The 19,086-nt window shown below is 41.7% G+C and overlaps 1 protein-coding gene across 1 annotated transcript in view; it reads left to right on the top strand.

The window, feature by feature from the left end:
* The window catches only part of MARCHF6 (membrane associated ring-CH-type finger 6), a gene marked incomplete at its 5' end in the record, with an annotated part of 388,473 nt that overhangs the window by 329,455 nt on the left and 39,932 nt on the right, over positions 1–19,086 (top strand). Inside the window, one exon of the mRNA XM_089654544.1 lies at positions 14,119–14,251. Coding sequence (XP_089510670.1) covers positions 14,119–14,251 — 133 coding nt within the window. The remainder of the gene's footprint in view (positions 1–14,118; positions 14,252–19,086) is intronic.

Here is a 19,086-nt window from a genome sequence, read left to right as displayed (position 1 = left end):
CATGCAAGTTCATTACAGTTAGCTAAAGAGTTAAAAAGTTAGATCCCCTTCCTGTTTACTTACCACATTTTTTGGATTCCAGTATGTATTTTCAATGTGTTTAACCACTTCAAGTCCGGACACTTTTACCCCCTTCCTGTCCAGGCCAATTTTCAGCTTTCAGTGCTATCACACTTTGACAATTTTGCGGTCATGCAACACTGTACCCATATGCATATTTGAGCATTTGTTTGAGACAGCTAAAGATTTATTTTGGTGGTATTTATTCACCACTGGGATTTTTTTTTTTTTTTTGCTATGTAAATGAAAAAGTCCAAAAATTTAAAAACAAAAGTGTTTTTCTTATAAAATTTTGCAAATAAATAATATTTCATCATAAATCTTGGCCAAAATTTATTCCGTTATCTTTTTAGTAAAAAAAAAAAATAACCCAAGTTAGTCTATAAGCATAAATTATAATTTTTAAACATTTGTGTTTACATTTTTATTTTATTTTTTATATTATTGTTTTTTTTTGTTTTTTTTTTACATACTGTCACCCTAGCAGTACAGTGTCACCATGGTGACACTGTACTACTTGTGGGGGGTGATGAAGTTTTTTTTTTTTTATACCATAAAGGCTGTAAAAGCAATCATTTATCCTTCACTCTGGCTGCATTCTTGCAGCCAGAGAGAACTACTGTGTGAGCTGTGATTGGTCACAGCTTGTCACATGGTACAAGGCTGTTGTGAATAGCCTTGTACCATGTGACTTCTATGATCATTCACAGATTTCACACGTAGCACGCAATGATGTCAGAAGTGACATCTTGCTTACCTCTCTGCATGTGATCACCGATTGCCAATCAGTGATCACATGATCAGGACTTTGCACAGAGGTCCCGTACTACGATCGGTGTTCCACTGTGTCCGGAGGACACAGCAGACACCGGATCACGGTGATGCTCGCTCCCAGGGAGCATGCATAAGTTTATAAACGGCCACCCGCCCCTGCACTGCCACCGTCCAGCTGTTTATATACATGGGCTGGATGGGAGGTGCTTAATACACTCCATAGTCCACTCTCCTGGTGCCATTGGCGGAACACACAACTAATCTCTAGGTCCATATCTTTGTCACTTACCATCACTTTTAATGTGTGTCACCTTTATGATTCTGTTGGCTATGGGTTTGGATGTTACGATGTGATGTACTGAAACCTCTCTTGATACTTTTGTATCTTATGCTTTCTTATTGGAATTTTGTTCAGTTTCAATAGATACACATTCAACTTAAAAAATAAGGGTAAAGAGGAGAGGTTCCTGTAAGCAGCTAATCTTAACCAATCATAACAGGTGTTACAAAAGATCATCCTGTATATATAATATTTTAGATTACCTGAAAATTAGAAAAAGGGGAAATATACATAGTGTATGAGTAGCTAGAGCCATGAAAGTTTACAGTATAAATGCACGCTCAACATAGAGGGGAGTAAGATGTAGGTATTCACAGATGGGGGGAAAAAAGTTAAACAGGGGTCACATTTCTACAATATAATTTAGCTAATAATTAGAATCAAATAGATAGATGTACCCAGCTTAAAAAGAGCATGGCCTCACACATGGTAATCTAAGTGGACTTCCAAACATAGTTGTCACTATCATCTCTATAAATATCCCTCGTAATTGAAGCGTAATTGGTCACTCCAGAGAACATGTCTCCACTGCTCTAAAGTCCAATGGCAGTGTGTTTTACACCACTGCATCTGACACTTTGCATTGCACTTGGTGATGTAAGGCTTGGTTGCAGCTACTCGGAAATGGAAAGTCATTCCATAAATCTCACTATGCACTGTTGTGCTAATCTGAAGGCCACATGAAGTTTGGAGGTTTTTACCTATAGGATATATAATCCATCAGATCTTCTCATAAAACTATTTAACGTACACTTAGAAACAAACTTTATGCCAGCTGCAGTCCAGACATGACATCATAGGGTAACTTTCCAACAAAGGATGTCTTTATGACCACAGACTGCTAAGTTACGATGTGAGAAAGAATTTTGGAGAATAATCATTAGTATCATAGGATTTCTGCCTCCTTGGTGTTAGATTTCCAAATACAATTTTTTTGCATTGTGGATCAGGTATATAGTAGTGGACTTATTACTGAATAAAGTAATTTTTGAAAGTAACTTTTCCAGTTATGACAACTTTTTATGCACTTCCAGTGTCACGCAAGTCTCTGGAAGATCCACGAGGTAGGCTGATCATTTTGGGGGCGGGATACGCATAAAGTCAGTTGCCTAATTGAAAACTACCTCTGCCCCCATGTCGAAAGTCTCCATTCTAACTCAGACACAATTTACTTATTAAATATCTTGGATATAATGGATTACTGAATCATGTATGTTCCTCTCCAGACTACCATTACTTCAATCAATGTAGAAGTGCTATACTCGAGTATCCCTCACGATACAGGGATCTCGATGATAGCTTATGTTTATTTTAAAACACAATGTTTTTACCTTTTATGGCTCCCACTACTTCCAGGTGCAGGGAGTGTTGATGGGAACTACATGTGCCCCATCACACACGAACCTATACCTGAGGTGGTAGTATCTATTATTTTCATTGAATGGTTTTTCTCATTATCTGCGCCATGTGCTATTATGGCAATGTGTTAATTTGCTGGACTGGATCAAGTGATCTATTAGTGTAATTTGTGGAAGAAATTAATACAAATGGCTTCAATTTCACAATGTCTTGGAACATTGAGCCCTTTCCATTTTTAGACGTCTATATTAGATTCCTTCCAGCCATCTGTAGATAAATGGGAAGGACAATGCGAGCTGATTGGGTTCCTGAAACCTGAAGGTAAATAGAATGTATGGAAAGAGACTTACTTGGCCAGACGGGACAGTTGATCTGGAAGTGACCAGGTTCCCCACAGTACAGGCATAGGTTGGCCTAACGCCACTGTAGTTTCTCCTTTGGTTACAGGGCAGGAAGAAAGAGGCCTATCAGCACTGGCTCAACTTCAGACTTAACTACTGATTGGACTTGTGTATTAGGCAACAGGGCAGGTTGGGTGACCTTGGGTGTCATCCATGTCAGCTTGAAAGAGCTACTTCTTTCGGATTGCCGCTCTTGAAGCCAGTGATCTAATCAAATGTTGAGTTGCACCAGGTCTTCCAGAGAATAAGTCGCCTAAACCTGGGCAAGTTCATCTTTAAAAGTTTCTTATATGCCCAAGCAGTATTGATACTTTAGAGCAGCTTCATTCCAGTCTGAGCTACCTATCTCTGAAATTCACTGATGTAATCTTCCTCCGGCCGCCAACCCGGTTAAAGTACATGTAACAGAGCCTCTGCTGTAGCTGTGCATCAAGGATCATCGTAAAGTTGAGCCATTGATTCAAAAAATGTTGTTACTGAATTAAAGACAGGGACTGTGTTGTTCCAGCAGGTGGTGCACCCATGATTGGGCCTCATCAGTCAGCAAATAGATAATGAACCCCACCTTTACTGATTCCAATGTGAAAGTCTGAGGTTGCAAAATAAAGTACAGCTCACAAGCATTTTTAAATTCACAAAATCTCCCCTTACTGCCTGAAAAGTGTTCAGGGGTTGGATCCCCTTTAAGCACTTGCTCTCCAGAGGATTTACCCCCCTTCCTGACCAGGCCTCTTTTTGCTACTCGGCGCTGCACTAGTTCAACTGATAATTGCGCGGTCATGCAATGCTGCACCCAAATGAAATTTATGTCCTTTTTTTCACACAAATAGAGCTTTCTTTTGGTGGTATTTGATCACCTGTGCGCTTTCTATTTTTCACGCTATACACAAAAAAAGACCAAAAATTTTGAACAAAAACAATATTTTTTACTTTCAGCTATAAAAAATATATAATAAACTCAAAGTTAGTTATAAATTTAGGCCAAAATGCATTCTGCTACATGTTTTTGGTAAAAAAATTCCAGTAGGTGTATATTGATTGCTTTGTGTGAAAGTTATAGCATCTACAAACTATGGTATAGATAATGGAATTTACACAGCTTCTGACTGCCCATCACATTTCTTGAGGTGCTAAAATACCAGGATAGTACAAACACCCTTAAATGACCCCTTTTCGGAAAGTAGACACCCTAAGCTATCTGCTGAGATGCATATTGAGTCCATGGAAGATTTATTTTTTTCCACAGGTTTCTGGAAAATGACAATTTTTTTTTTTTTTTTTTTACACAAAGTTGTCATTTAAATGATGCATTTCTCGCACAAGCCATGGGTATATGTGGAATTACACCCCAAAATACATTCTGCTACTTCTACCGAGTATGGGGATACCACGTGTGTGAGACTTTTTTGGAGCCTAGCCACATACCGGAGCCTGAAATCCAATGACCACTTTGAAAGCCTGAAGGTGCGTAACTTCCTTATTTCACTTCCTCACTACCTATCACAGTTCCAAAGGCCCTGACATGCCAGGATAGCACCCCCCCCCCAATGACCCTTTCTGGAAAGTAGACACCCCAAGGAATTTAAAAGAGGCATGGTGAGCAGGGGCGGACTGACAACTCATGGGGCCCCCGGGCAATATGGGATCATGGGGCCCCTGTGTCCTTGCCCAAACTCAAAAAAGCCTAAGAAAAAGGTACCAGGGGCATCTCATGGGGCTCCCTACTGACCCCAGGCCTTCGGGCAGTGCCCGAGTTTCCAAATGGTCAGTCCACCCCTGATGGTGAGTATTTTGCAGATCTCATTTTTTCTCACAAGGTTTTGAAATATAAAAAAAAGAAAAAAAATTTTTTTTTTCTTCATTTTCCAAAAACTTGTGGCAACAAATGAGATCTGCAAAATACTTACCATGCTTCTTATCAAATTCCTTGGGGTGTCTACTTTCCAAAAAGGGATCATTGGGGGGTTAGGTGCTATCCTTGCATTTCAGGGCCTCCGAAACTGTGATAGGTAGTCAAAGTGTAATGAGGAAATAAAGCCCTTTAAAAGCCTGAAGGTGCTTATTGGATTTTGGGGTCCTGTACTTGGCTAGACTGCCAAAACGTCTCTCACATGTGGTACCCCCATACTCGGTAGAAGTAGCAGAATGTACTTTGGGGAGTAATTCCACATATACCCATGGCATGTGTGAGCAGTAAATCATTTGTGACAATTTTGTGTAAAAAAAGAAAAAAAAAAGTCATTTTCCAAAAACTTGTGGTAAAAAAATAAATTCTTCTATTGATTCAACATGCCTCTCAGCAAATAGTCTGGGGTGTCTACTTTCCAAAAAGGGGTCATTTTGGGGGGTGAGGGCATTTTATGCTCAGCATTAGAAGTTTATGCCACACATCATTCACTCTTCTAACCACCAGAAAAGTGCTTTTTCTGACACTTTTTGTTCACATGACAAAAAATCTGTATTTTTTGTTAGGAAATTAATTTAAACCCCCAAACATTATATATTTTTTTAAAGCAGACACCCTAGTGTATAAAATGGTGGGTACTACAATTTTTATGGTACATGGTACTTGCACAGCGATTTTTCAAAAGCAAATTTAAAAAAAAAAATACACTTTTTTTACTTTTAATTGCACAAAAACACAATATATTGGCCAATTATTTGGTAAAATATAAAAGATAATGGTATGGCGAATAAATAGATACCAAACATGACATGCTTTAAAACTGCGCATGCCCCATGCAATGGCAACAAACTGCATACATTTTTAATATCCATAGGCAATGCTTTAAAAGCTACCATTTTAGATTTACAGAAGAGGTCTAGTATTAGAATTACTGCCCTTGATCTGACATTCACGGCAATACCTCACATGCATGGTGCAACCACTGTTTACATACTGGCACAGGTGTGCACGTATGAGAGGGGCGATTTTTATTTTTTTTTTTTATTATTTTTACATTGTAACTTTAATTTTTTTTTTATCACTTTTAATGCTATAAGAGGGAATGCAAATTTCCCCTATAACTTCAATGGGCATTGTCATATATTCTTTTTTGAGAAATCTGGGGTCTATCAGACTCTGGATATCTCCTCTGCCCTTACATTATCTAATCAAACCAAAATCGGTGTGATCAGATGCTGCGCAGCAATTTTTCAAAAGCAAATTAAAAAAAAAAAAATACACTTTTTTTACTTTTAATGCACAAAAACACAATATATTGACCAATTATTCGATAAAATATAAAAGATAATGGTATGGCGAATAAATAGATACCAAACATGACATGCTTTAAAACTGTGCATGCCCCATGCAGTGGTGACAAACTGCATACATTTTTAATATCCATAGGCAACAATTTAAAAGCCTTTAAAAGCTACCATTTTAGATTTACAGAGGAGGTCTAGTGTTAGAATTACTGCCCTTGATCTGACGTTCACGGCGATACCTCACATGCATTGTGCAACTGCTGTTAACATAACGGCACAGGGTCAATGCTGGTGCACACAAGTGTGCATGCATGGGAGGGGCGAGTTGTTTTTTTTTTTTTTGTTTGCTTTTTTTAAGTTATTTTAATTTTTTTTATTATTTTTACACTGTACCTTTAATTTTTTTTGATCGCTTTTAATGCTATCACAGGGAATGCAAATATCCCCTCTAACTTCAATGGGCATTGTCATATATTCTTTTTTGAGAAATCGGGGGTCTATCAGACTGGATATCTCCTGTGCCTTTACATTATCTAATCAAAGCAAAATCGGTGTGATCAGATGCTTTCCCAATTTACAAATGGCGCTGTTTATATACTGCGAAACTGAAGTGATGAAATGCTTGTAGCTTCCGAATTCTTAGACTATAGAGATGATTGGCACCACTCTGGTCTCCAATCAGCTCTATGGTCAGCTGGCAGAAACACCGGCTGCATTCTCAGGTTCCCCCGATGGCACGGGACTGCCCGAGAAGGCCGTGGAAGGCAACGGCGGAGGGGGGGCATTATCACCCGCTGCTTGTAAAAGCAATCCTGCAGCTTATTAGCCACTAGGATTGCTTTTACATGAAAGCCGATTGGCGGCTGAAACAAATTATACCAGGATGATGCCTGCAGCTGTAGGCATCATCCTGGTATAACCATTCAAAGTCCAGTGATGTACCAGTACATCGCTGATCCTTGTTGGTTATATATGCTATGTTCTTTTTTTTTTTGTATGCAGCCTGTGGGCTGAATGAAAAAAAGAGAAGAAATCTCTGCCAGAAAAAGTGTGTGGTATGCCCACCCTTAGAATATACCACCCTGCATCCACCCACTTCTAATGGTGGGTACAGATTAGGTCACACTTTGCCACAAGCGCCAGTTCCAAGATTGAACAAATGTCTAAATAGTGGCACGCTTGAATAAAAATTGCCCATGTATAAGTGGTACTCCATATGGAAAAAGGATGACACCAAGTCCCAAACTATCTTGCCACTGCTCCCCATGTAGTCTGGGCATCCGGGGGGCTCCGCGTGACTATCTTTTCCCTTGTAAAAAACGAAACTTATAAGTATAGCCTGTTGCCCTCTCACAGGTCTTCTACATCTTGACCCCATATCTGGCACGCTTGCTGGGGAGAAATTGTTTGAATGCAAGGCAGCCAGAAAAATTAAGTAGGGACTCATCAACGCAGATGTTTTGCTGGGGAGTATAGACATCTGCAAATTTTTGGTTAAGGTAATTCATAAGGGGCTGAATTTTGTGGAGGGTCACCTCAAGGACGACAGAGTGTATTGTTGTTCAAATGCATAAAACACATTATACTCTCATATCTATGCCTGGCCATGGCAGCAAAGAACACGGCATATGATGAATCGGGTCTGTGGACCAATACAACCGCAATTCGTTTTTTTTAGTAATGCTCATGTTGAGGGTTAGGCCCCCAAAAAATGTAAATTCGAAAACCGTAATGAGTTTCCATGCGACTAGTCTGGCAAGGTTTGAATTTGGGTTGGCGGTGATAAATTGTTGTACATATAAATTGCTTTGATCCACAATCAACTCAACACAGATATTCCGTGAGAAACAGCTAAAAAAATCAAGGACGGGAGTTAAATTTGCTATTTCCACCTGAATTCCGGGTTGGGCAGTGAATGGGGGAAGTACGGGTGCTGCAGAATTTGTGGGCTGTCAATTGGGATTTGCAAGCACATCCAGAAAGATACTAGGGGCTTTACAGGCCTGTGTGCGAATTCTTGGTGGTTGCGGGACAATACTTGTGCTCACCACCACACCTGCTTGTACTGCACTTATGGGACTCATCACGTCGCCAAGTCATACTGCAGTGCTGGTATTATTATTATACATGATTTATATAGCGCCAACAGTATGCTCAGCGCTACAATATAATGGGAGACAATACAGAACAATACAGTTCAATACAAGAGGGTTAGGAGGGCCTGATCCTGGCTTACAATCTAAGAGATATGTGAAAGACCAGGATGTACTAGGCCACTAGTACTCGCCAGTTCACCAAAAGGTAGCGTGGCACTAGTACTGGCATTCTGCTGCATATCAGAGTCATCAAAATTTACTGACAAGTGCTAACAGATATCAGGCCTGATTCTGCCAACACTGCGGTTTTGTGTGCAATGTAACAAGTGACAGTGACCTACTGACACTGCACTTGCTGGGGGAGAAGGGGGAGGGTAAGCGTAGGGGCTAAACGCAGGTGCTGGCAGGTGCCAGGGCTGATCCCACTAATGCTGCATTTTTGTGGACACTATACTAATGTGAGCGCTGGTATGGTGTTGATCTGATCAAAGTTATTGATCCGTTCAGACACTATACTAGCAATGGAGGTTTATTGTGCATGAGCGTGTTCCTGGAGGGTCGTGAACACCGCGGGAGCGCGAATCACCTGTATATATGTGATTTTGTGCACCCATACTGCCCTGTAGCAGTATTTCTGCTATAGGGTGGTCAGGAAGCGGTTACAGAAGCGGTTTGTGTTACGTCGCTGCGTTACTTTAACAATTGCGCGGTCATGCAGTACTGCACCCAAATTAAATCTACGTCCTTTTTTTCACACAAATTGAGCTTTCTTTTGGTGGTATTTGATCACCTGTGCGGCTTTTATTTTTTGCGCTATAAAAAAGGCTGACAATTTTGAGAAAAAAAACAATATTTTGAACTTTTTGCTATAAACATGTCCAGTAAAAAAATTTAAAAATCAATATTTGTCATAAATTTTGGCCAAAATGTATTCTGCGACATGTCTTTGCTAAAAAAAAAAATCCCAATACGTGTAAATTTATAAAAATTATAGCGTTTACAAATGGCGGTATAGATACTGGATTTTTAATTTCTTTTATACTAATAATGGCGGCGATCAACGACTTATGGCAGCGATCAGCGACTTATGGCGGAACTGCGGTGGACATTCTTACACTGGGGTGGAACTGACTTGGGGTCACTGACGTCTCCAGTGACACTAATACAATGATCAGTGCAAAAAAAAAAAACCAAACTGACACTGTACTAATGGCACTGGGGAGGTAGGGGTTAACGTTTTTAGGCAATCAAAGGGTTAACTGTGTGAGGGGAGTGTTTTACTAGTGGGCGGGGGGGGACTTCACTGTTGCACGCTGTCCCAGAAAGCTAATCTCTTCTCTCCGGGACAGTGAGCTGGGAACTGACAGGGAACAGAGCTGCATTGAAAACAATGCAGCTGTGCTCTGTGTCACTGTTTGCCAGCAATCGCCGGACCCGGCGGGTAATGACCGTCCGGGACCCGATGATTGACACCTGCAGCCGTGATCGGTGGTGCAGGTAGGGCGGCCGCGCGCGCCCCCTACCTGATATGTAAAATGACGTTTATAAATGTGATTTTGCACAGCGGTGCCACCCTGCCGCAGTATGTGTACTGTGGCTGGTAAGGTATCCCTCCCAGCCAATGTCTGTGAACGCCAGATTGGTCGCCACATTATAAGTTGGCTGCTTGGAGCCAATACTGCAATGTGCACTGGTGCACACAAATGCACCTACGTGTCAGTGCACTCTGGGTACTAGCGCGAGCTGTTGGCACATGTGCATGAACATAACCGCACGGGAATGAGCATTAGCTGTTTTTGTTTCCTGACAAACTGCTAGTGCTAGCAAAGATCAGGTCTGAACTTGGTAACACTACAGTTTTTAAGACAATGCATCAGAGGTGGCAGTGATCAGAAAAACTATACTGACACTGCACTTGTTGGGGCTAAACACAAGTGTTGACAATTAGTTTTTGGGGATACTGTACTATTGGAACACTATAGTTCTGATCGTGACCAGGATACGGACCTGGAAAGACATTATACTAGTAAAGTATCATCAACTTATAATGTGGCGACCAATCTGGCGTTCACAGACATTGGCTGGGAGGGATACTAACTGGCACTGCCATCACTAGTGATAGTAATACAGTGATCAAAGATAGTACCAATGACACTGGTTGGGAAGGGGTTACCATCAAGGGGCAATCAAGGGCTAACAAGTGAACTGTATGCTGCTGTTACTCACAAGTCTGGTTGCTTTTTCTCCCTGAACTCAGAGTTGATTTCAGAGAGAAGAAACAGCCAGATTACTGTCTGTGTAAAGAGTTCTGTGTGTTGGATGGCCACATCCAGTCTGCAGGTATAAAGTCAAAATCTTCGGCTGAAACCCGCTGACTAACTCGTGCTATGTCCAATCACACAGAATATAAAAGATGTGGTGAGCGCTTCTTGTATAACAGTAAACTAAGCAGCTAATAGTACTAAAGGAGATCACAACAGCCTTAAGTAAAAATAAATATATAAAGTGCAGCGCTAAAAATAACACACAGAAAGTTCGATGTAAAAAAATTCGATCTGAAAAGTTCGATCTAAGATAGGTAATAAAATGTTCATAAGATGATCAATGTAATAAATTGGACACAGCTATGAAGAATCCGGAACAAATGGCAGAAATGCGCACTCACCGACCGCGCATAGGAAATGCGCATATGTATATTGAATTCCACAGAATGCCGATCTCCCTCAGGAAAGGGGTGTTACCAAGCGATGGTCAGCTGGGCTCACAGAACCTCCTAAGGATCGGAATGGGTCGGCCGGATAAAAGGATCCAGATAAAGGATTCCCTCTTCTGGATAAAGTTGGAAGCTGTGTCTGCTGACCCCTCAATAAGGGGCAAAGAGTAGGAGAGTACCCATAGTGTAGTATTTCTTAGAGAACTTTATTAGTAACAGACTAAGTGCAGGGTGAATCAGTAACAGTGCTGGCAAGTGCCCAAACATAAAATCACATAAAAAACACCAATTACTGACCCTGAATGAGATGGCCGCCAGACCTCCTCGTGGTCTGGGCGGCAATAAGGCGTCACAGGCTGTCAGTTCCTCCTGAGGCCTTTCGTGCTAAGGCACATCATCAGAGGGGAGACTGACAGCTCTGTGACAGACGCCGAATCTTCAAATAGTAAAAACCGGGAGTCGCGCATGTGCACTGACTCGCCGCCATTTTCGGATAGACCGGGCAACTGCGCATGCGCACGCGGCTGGGCGCCATTTTGCCGTGGATATATTGAACTGTCAGCTGGAATGCATTACATAACGCTGGCAGAGCACACAGAACGGTGCATCTGAGCCAAATGCAGTGGCTCTCAATCCCGGGGAAGGTGATTGATCTAAGAATCCTGCTTAGATCAGCACCGAATGTAGTTAATCCCCCGACTGGCACTATATTCTTTGACGAGCTAAAAGGGTTTTACCCATGCAACAAGTGTGTCATTTGTAAATATAATGGCACTAGGAAATGTAGGACTAACACTTTTGAATCGTTTACAACTGGGAAATCATACACAATTAATCGGTTCATTTCATGTAATAGTAAATTCGTGGTGTATCTCCTTCAATGCCCATGCCACAAACAGTATGTGGGACGCACGACTAGACGACTTCGTGATCGTTTAAGGGAGCATGTGGCCAACATCAAGAAGGGCTACAGGGAACATTCACTTTCAAATCACTATAGAATGTTCCATAACAACGATCCTTTCTCTCTTAAGTTTGTGGGCATCGACGTGATATCACCACATTGGCATGAATAAAACCAGAGCCGTATCGCAATCAGAAATTAATTGGGTCTACCAATTGGATACTCTGTATCCTAGGGGACATAATATCGAGACCGATATTAATTGCTTTATAGCAAACAATTGATATCTGGCACACCCATTGTCCCTCTTTTTAAGGCATGTTTTGTGACTTTCTGACTGAATACCTAGGATTGACTATTATGGGCTATTTTATACAATTTTATAGCTATCCTATCCATTTTATGCTATTCTACTCATTATTTTATGCTATCCTATTCAATTTTTTTAAAAATGTTTTTTAAACGTACTAATATGTATGTTTTTATAGGATTTTATTTCCTCTTTTATTTTATGCATTAGTGTATATCATTGACTGCTGTTTTTTGAGCACCTTCTTATGCCATGGACAAATCAGCGTATTTTCTCCCGATATCTCACCTAATGGTGAATAATTACTTAGTAGGGGGATTTGCTACTTTTAATTATCTCCCTGGGATTATACCACTCAACAGTGGCATGTAAATGTTTCTAATTTGTTTAAGATCGCTGTGCATAATTATCTCAGCCATCATTTAATTTGCCTTGGCAGAAAAGTGTTGTCTCAAAATGCCGTTTATTGGTGTTTTTTGACAGGGACAATTACTGTACATCAAATCTGTCCCCGCTTTTTAATGTCTTCTTATAATATTCTTTATTTTATTAATCTGTATATTTGAGGATCCGGAGCACCTTTTTTATGCCGTGGGTATAGTAGTTCATTCCCCCCTATTTGTCACCAATTTTGGTGCGGCATCTTTTAGGAAGTGTCTTGCGGATATCCTATTTTGCTGTTAAGCAGGATTCTTAGATCAATCACCTTCCCCGGGATTGAGAGCCACTGCATTTGGCTCAGATGCACCGTTCTGTGTGCTCTGCCAGCGTTATGTAATGCATTCCAGCTGACAGTTCAATATATCCACGGCAAAATGGCGCCCAGCCGCGCGCGCATGCGCAGTTGCCCGGTCTATCCGAAAATGGCGGCGAGTCAGTGCACATGCGCGACTCCCGGTTTTTACTATTTGAAGATTCGGCGTCTGTCACAGAGCTGTCAGTCTCCCCTCTGATGATGTGCCTTAGCACGAAAGGCCTCAGGAGGAACTGACAGCCTGTGACGCCTTATTGCCGCCCAGACCACGAGGAGGTCTGGCGGCCATCTCATTCAGGGTCAGTAATTGGTGTTTTTTATGTGATTTTATGTTTGGGCACTTGCCAGCACTGTTACTGATTCACCCTGCACTTAGTCTGTTACTAATAAAGTTCTCTAAGAAATACTACACTATGGGTACTCTCCTACTCTTTGCCCCTTATTGAGGGGTCAGCAGACACAGCTTCCAACTTTATCCAGAAGAGGGAATCCTTTATCTGGATCCTTTTATCCGGCCGACCCATTCCGATCCTTAGGAGGTTCTGTGAGCCCAGCTGACCATCGCTTGGTAACACCCCTTTCCTGAGGGAGATCGGCATTCTGTGGAATTCAATATACATATGCGCATTTCCTATGCGCGGTCGGTGAGTGCGCATTTCTGCCATTTGTTCCGGATTCTTCATAGCTGTGTCCAATTTATTACATTGATCATCTTATGAACATTTTATTACCTATCTTAGATCGAACTTTTCAGATCGAATTTTTTACATCGAACTTTCTGTGTGTTATTTTTAGCACTGCACTTTATATATTTATGTCCAATCACAGCACAGGTTAGCAGGGCGCCCGAAAACTCAGAGACAGGTGGTCACGAATGGGTACTTTGCCTAGACTGTAGCTACTGGCGCCCGCAGTAAATGTATTGTGGGCAGACTGCAAGTTGTTAATTTACTATTGCAGTGAATGTTTACATATCATTACATGAGCACTTTTCAGTGCAGGAAGTGTGTGTTAAGAGGAGGGGGTCTTCTTCTAATGGAAGAACTAATTTAGTGAAGAAAAAGGCTATGTAAATTAGGGATAAAAACCCTTGATGGCATGCTGGTAATTGAATCTATTTATATTCTGATCATTTACACCTCCTTTAAATATATACTCTATTTTGAAACAAATATGTCTATTTTTTTTTATTCTTAGGTATATGCAAATGGAATACGTAATATTGATCTTCATTTCATAATTCGCAAACTGGCTGCACCAGTCATCTCTGTTCTTCTGTTGTCACTGTGTATACCATGCATTATATCTGCAGGAGTTGTCCCATTAATAGGTATGTGTTTTCACTTATAATTTATTGTTGTATGCTTAAAGTGTATTTACACTTTTGCAGCCAAAGTAACACCTACTTTATATTTGTTACATGCCCCCATTTACTAAAAAAAAAAAAAACAGTAATACCAATGAATAAAGGGTTATGTGGTAGGGACACCACGTCCTATTAAATATCATTAAACCAATTGGAAAAACAAAGGTGAGGAGATTGCTACCCCTCAAAATGTATTCATACAGAAAATTAAAAACAATTAACAAATGCATATACAGAAAATATAAAAAGTAACTGCATAGACTGTTCCCTAAAAACACATGCTAGATCATGTGTATACATTGCAAATACACCTGCCTTTATAAGACCACTTGTCCTTTACAGTAAAGGTTTACAAGAACAAATAAGTCATTGTGTTGTGTCTCTATGTGGTATGCAGGGACTGCCACTTGCTTCTTCAGGAGTGTGATAGGGGAGAAAGAGATGCTATGCAGTGTGTATCTGGTTACAGTGGAACAGATATTGGTAATAGTAGAGGATCATTAAGGAAATAGTGTGAAAAGTTTTAAAACATTTTTTTTTTCTTTTCACTATAAAACCCATAAAAAAAAATCAAATTTCTTCATAAACGTTTGGCCAAAATGTATTCTACCACATGTCTTTGGTAAAAAAAATACCAATAATTAATTGAATGTGAAATTTATAGCGTCTACAAATGTGGTAGTACGTCAGTCATTCTAACACTGGCTAACTGAAACTGACGTGACCAGCGACACTAGTACAGTAATCAGTGCTAATAAAATGCACTGATACTGTACTAATGACACAGGGCAGAAAGGGGCTAACATCTGAGGCAATCAAAGGGTTAACTTTGTGCCTAACTATATGTAATGTGTTGTCTGTGTGCTGTTTTACTTGGGGATTTGACATGCAGGGAGACACAAACCGGCACATCTCCACTGTCAGTAGAGAGATCTGTGTTTACCAACACAGATTTCTCTCCTGCTACTAGCCCGACGATGGTGGGGTTCTGTCTGTGAATCAACAACCAGGACCCGCTGATCAGCATGTCAGGAAGTCAATGACAGCTCGGGTAGGCGGACGCGTACATGCCCCCTGCTCGGGAAAGCAAAATCCCGTATACGTACGGGATTTTGCACAACAGGCCTACACTGTAGCAGTAAAGCTACAGTGCACAATTGGCAAGCGAATAAAGCAAAAGCTAGTTGCATGATAGAAGCCATATTCTATATGAGCCTGGTGCTGGATAGAGCATGGGTAAACCGGTTAAACACAAAGAGCTACATATTTAATATAGCTCTCCAATGGTGAAATATGCCACATTTGACTATAAGGGTAAATGAACTTAAACAGTAGACAGCAAAGCAAGATGGAGGGATCCCTCTACCAACAAAGGGGAGCCCCTGGGTTTGTTTCAATAAAATATTAAAACAAAGACTCCAGCCAGCGTTACCTGACATCATGCATGATTCAGACTCCCTTTCATTGTAGAAGGCTTCCTTTTTGAGAGGGACCACCTTGGTAAGCCACTACTTTGGTAAAGAATCTGATTTCCATTTCTTGACAAAATCAACAAACACAAGGAATGCCTACTCTTCAAAGGAGGGGACTGCTATGTTGTATTTAACCCCCTGTGAGATGGTTTGTGCACAGCCATCCAAGATGGTCATTTTTTTAGATCACAGCACACATTGTGGGCATATAGCAGGCCTTTCTGAAGCTAACCATGGGCTCTATGCCCCACCAACTATACCCCACGGGTCTCCAATCTCCCAGGCATCTGCTGGGTATTAACTGGCACACCTAAACAAAAAAGGGAGCTGCTTCTTATACAGCCGCGCTCCTCCACTTCCAAGATTGTGCCCAGCTGCATACGGGATGGCAGCTCCCCTAAGGTACACGCTGACTCGGAGGACATCCAGGATCTCTTTCCATTTTCCATCAGGGGCGAAAATGACCACCAGGTCAGTCGCTCCCCTAATGCTTCCCTTCTATCACAGCTCCAGGACATGGAGAGAGAAGAGCTTGCTAAACTATCATCAGCTATCACCACTGAGCTCAGGTGGGTGGTCAGGGAGATTGGCCACCGCATTGCCTCCCTTAGAGCTAGAATGGACATTGCCCTCTGAATGAAGTTGGCTCTGATGTGAATGGACGTGTGCTACGTTCTGGCTCTTTCCATCCTCCTCCCCAGTAATTAGCGGTTTTTCACCTGCATGGCTCCAGTTTCAGCACACGGGCTCTCTCCGGCTGTAACTTTACCTCCTGCAAGGATCAGTGGCTTTGGAGGCTCTTGAAGGGCAACAGCATGGTGGACGGTCCAAAGGAGAAGGTCAGAGAAGCGGCAACGGACAAACATGAGACATTTGCTCGTGCCCCGAAGGGCAATGAAGGAGAGCATGTTGCCAATGAAATGCCTGGGGATCCCCATATTGATCCTGCCTCCACTACTCCAGATATGCAACTGGAACAAGAGGACTGTGTTGTGGAGGAGACCTTAGCTGTGCTGAGACCATCTAGTGTTGTATGCGTATCCTCAGAACCTACACTATTAGATGTGCTTAAAGCAGCACAGCAATGTCAGATTTCTCCCCATACCTTAACTGGCCAAGTGCAGGGGCCCAGAAATGAATTTACCTTTCTTCATCATGATGTGCAGAAAGTGTGGGGAATGTATGTCTGCTCTTCAGGGCGCTGATAGTGAGATAGAAGATACCCTCCAGCCATTATGTGCAGATATTAAAGTTGCCATGCAAAAAATTGAAAACTGGAAGATCTGAAAAAATGGTCTTTGACCTAGTAATAATAGGATTGTGGCATGCTGAAGGCTCCATTTCCACAGAACTTGTGGAAGCATGGCTGCTGGAAATTAATGGAAGATAATATCTTTCCTTAACGTTTTGTCAGGGCTCCCGGGTATGACCAGAGGTATGTGAACTGACGCAGGGAAACGCAGGCTTCAGATAAGTTATAAACAATATAATTTATTAAAGACTAACAATACAAACATAAACGCAGTGCAATACTAAAACATAACACAGTGCAAACGAACCAAACCAAACCACCCACAGATAACAGTACATACAATGCAAGCGTCGTCAGGCAGGCCGGGTCAATAACAATCGGGCAGGTAGGTACAGGGGGTCAAGGCAGAGAATGGTCGGGGTCACAAGCCAGGGATAAAACAGGAGAAGTCAGCAGAGGTCCGGATTAGGCAGGGTCAGCAACAAATCAGACAGAGACAGGGACAGGAACAGGGATGCAGGAACAAGATACAGGCCCAGGAAAAACACACACCAAGGCAGAGACTGCAGGTCTGGCCATCCCTTAAATACACCTGCATAATCAACTTCAGGTGTTTGGCTGGCTGCAGGGTTGAGTCTCTGATTGCTGGGAGCACCCGCTGGCCAGCCCTGGTACTGCAGCCCACAAGGCAGGTGAGTCCCACCATTACTGGCAAGTCCATTCCTGACACGTTTGCTGTGGATAGGGCCCAACGTGTAACTATTAGGCCTCTGCCTTCTGGGAGCCCCCTGCTTCAGTTCTTAGTGCGGCTTTTTAATTATTGTGATAGAGGACTCCCTTTTGTCTTTGTCTGATGTACTTGATAATGAAAAAGTTAAAGTTGTGCTCGCATTGTGGCGATTGGACGCGGAAAACCATTTTGTTGAAGGTCCACTATCTTGTGTCATTCTCACTCCAAATACGTCCCCCTCCCTTTTTGTTGAATGGCATGTGGTCTGTGTGTGTGCTGAGTTCAGGAGTGCACAGGGCACAGCTGGATACCCTTCATGGTTGTAAACCCAATTAGCTGGTTCCAGGGTGTCTGACAGACTCTTGTTCTGGTCGGATCGTAAAGCTATAAACCTGTCAGTCAGTGGACTTGAAAAGCATTCCAGAATAGCAGTAAAACATACATCCCACTTGAAAACCACTTTGTCATACAATTTCATAATTCCCGGCAGGAAACAGGTACAATAAAACAAATATATTCAGGTAGGGCATTTTAATACAAGTCACCTGATACCTTACATCCCTAGATTACGTCTACCCGAGAGCACAAAGCGATATCTCTTTAACCGTCACAGGCAGATATGTCATATCTGGTGTCTGGACGTTCAGCAGATGATTCTGCATATTATTCTACCATTGGATAGGATGCTACAGGTGCCTATGGAAGGTTATTGACCATGGTGTGGACTTAGGAGGGATTTGGGTCACAGCCAGGGTCTCCACCTAAACCCCCTCCCAAAATGAGGCGATTGGCCCTTGGCTTCAGTAGACACCCCCTGCTGGGGGACTAGAAAACAGGCTGTCAGGCCTGAGAGAGATAAGATGAAGAGATTCTCTCTTTTTAACATCAGGAACCAACTTTTGGAGAAAAGGTACCTTTTTGTTCAGGACACTTAAATCTGCTTAAACCAAGGACTCTGGCAAGTATTCTATCTCTCTAAACTTCTTTCTGTTGTCTCTCTGTTGTGTAATCGCTCTGTGTGTGTGTGTGTGTGTGTGTGTGTGTGTGTATATATACATATTACATCTTTTTCTGTAAATATTTTTATTGCACCATTTTGACCTTTTTAGTAATAAATCCTATTTTCTGAAAAGTGTTGAACTGTTTCTAAAGCTCTTTAATGCAAACTAAGAATCCCTGTCTCTGAAGAGCACTACTGTGTTTTAAACTTCTGCATACATCTGCCTGCGGTGACAGTGTGTATACAGACGCTTATTCAAACATCATAGTGTTACTGCTAAGATTTGTGAGTTTCCTCCTCCTCTGTACAAAAAGGTGGTGGTGGCAGTGTGAAGGGTTAATTGCG

The sequence above is a fragment of the Staurois parvus genome, unplaced genomic scaffold (genome assembly GCF_062004578.1).
Source record: "Staurois parvus isolate SC_StPar_1 unplaced genomic scaffold, SC_StPar_1.0 ptg000775l, whole genome shotgun sequence".
NCBI lineage: Eukaryota > Metazoa > Chordata > Amphibia > Anura > Ranidae > Staurois > Staurois parvus.
Note: the sequence above shows the minus strand (reverse complement) of the source record. Positions and strands in the feature narration are given on the sequence as shown.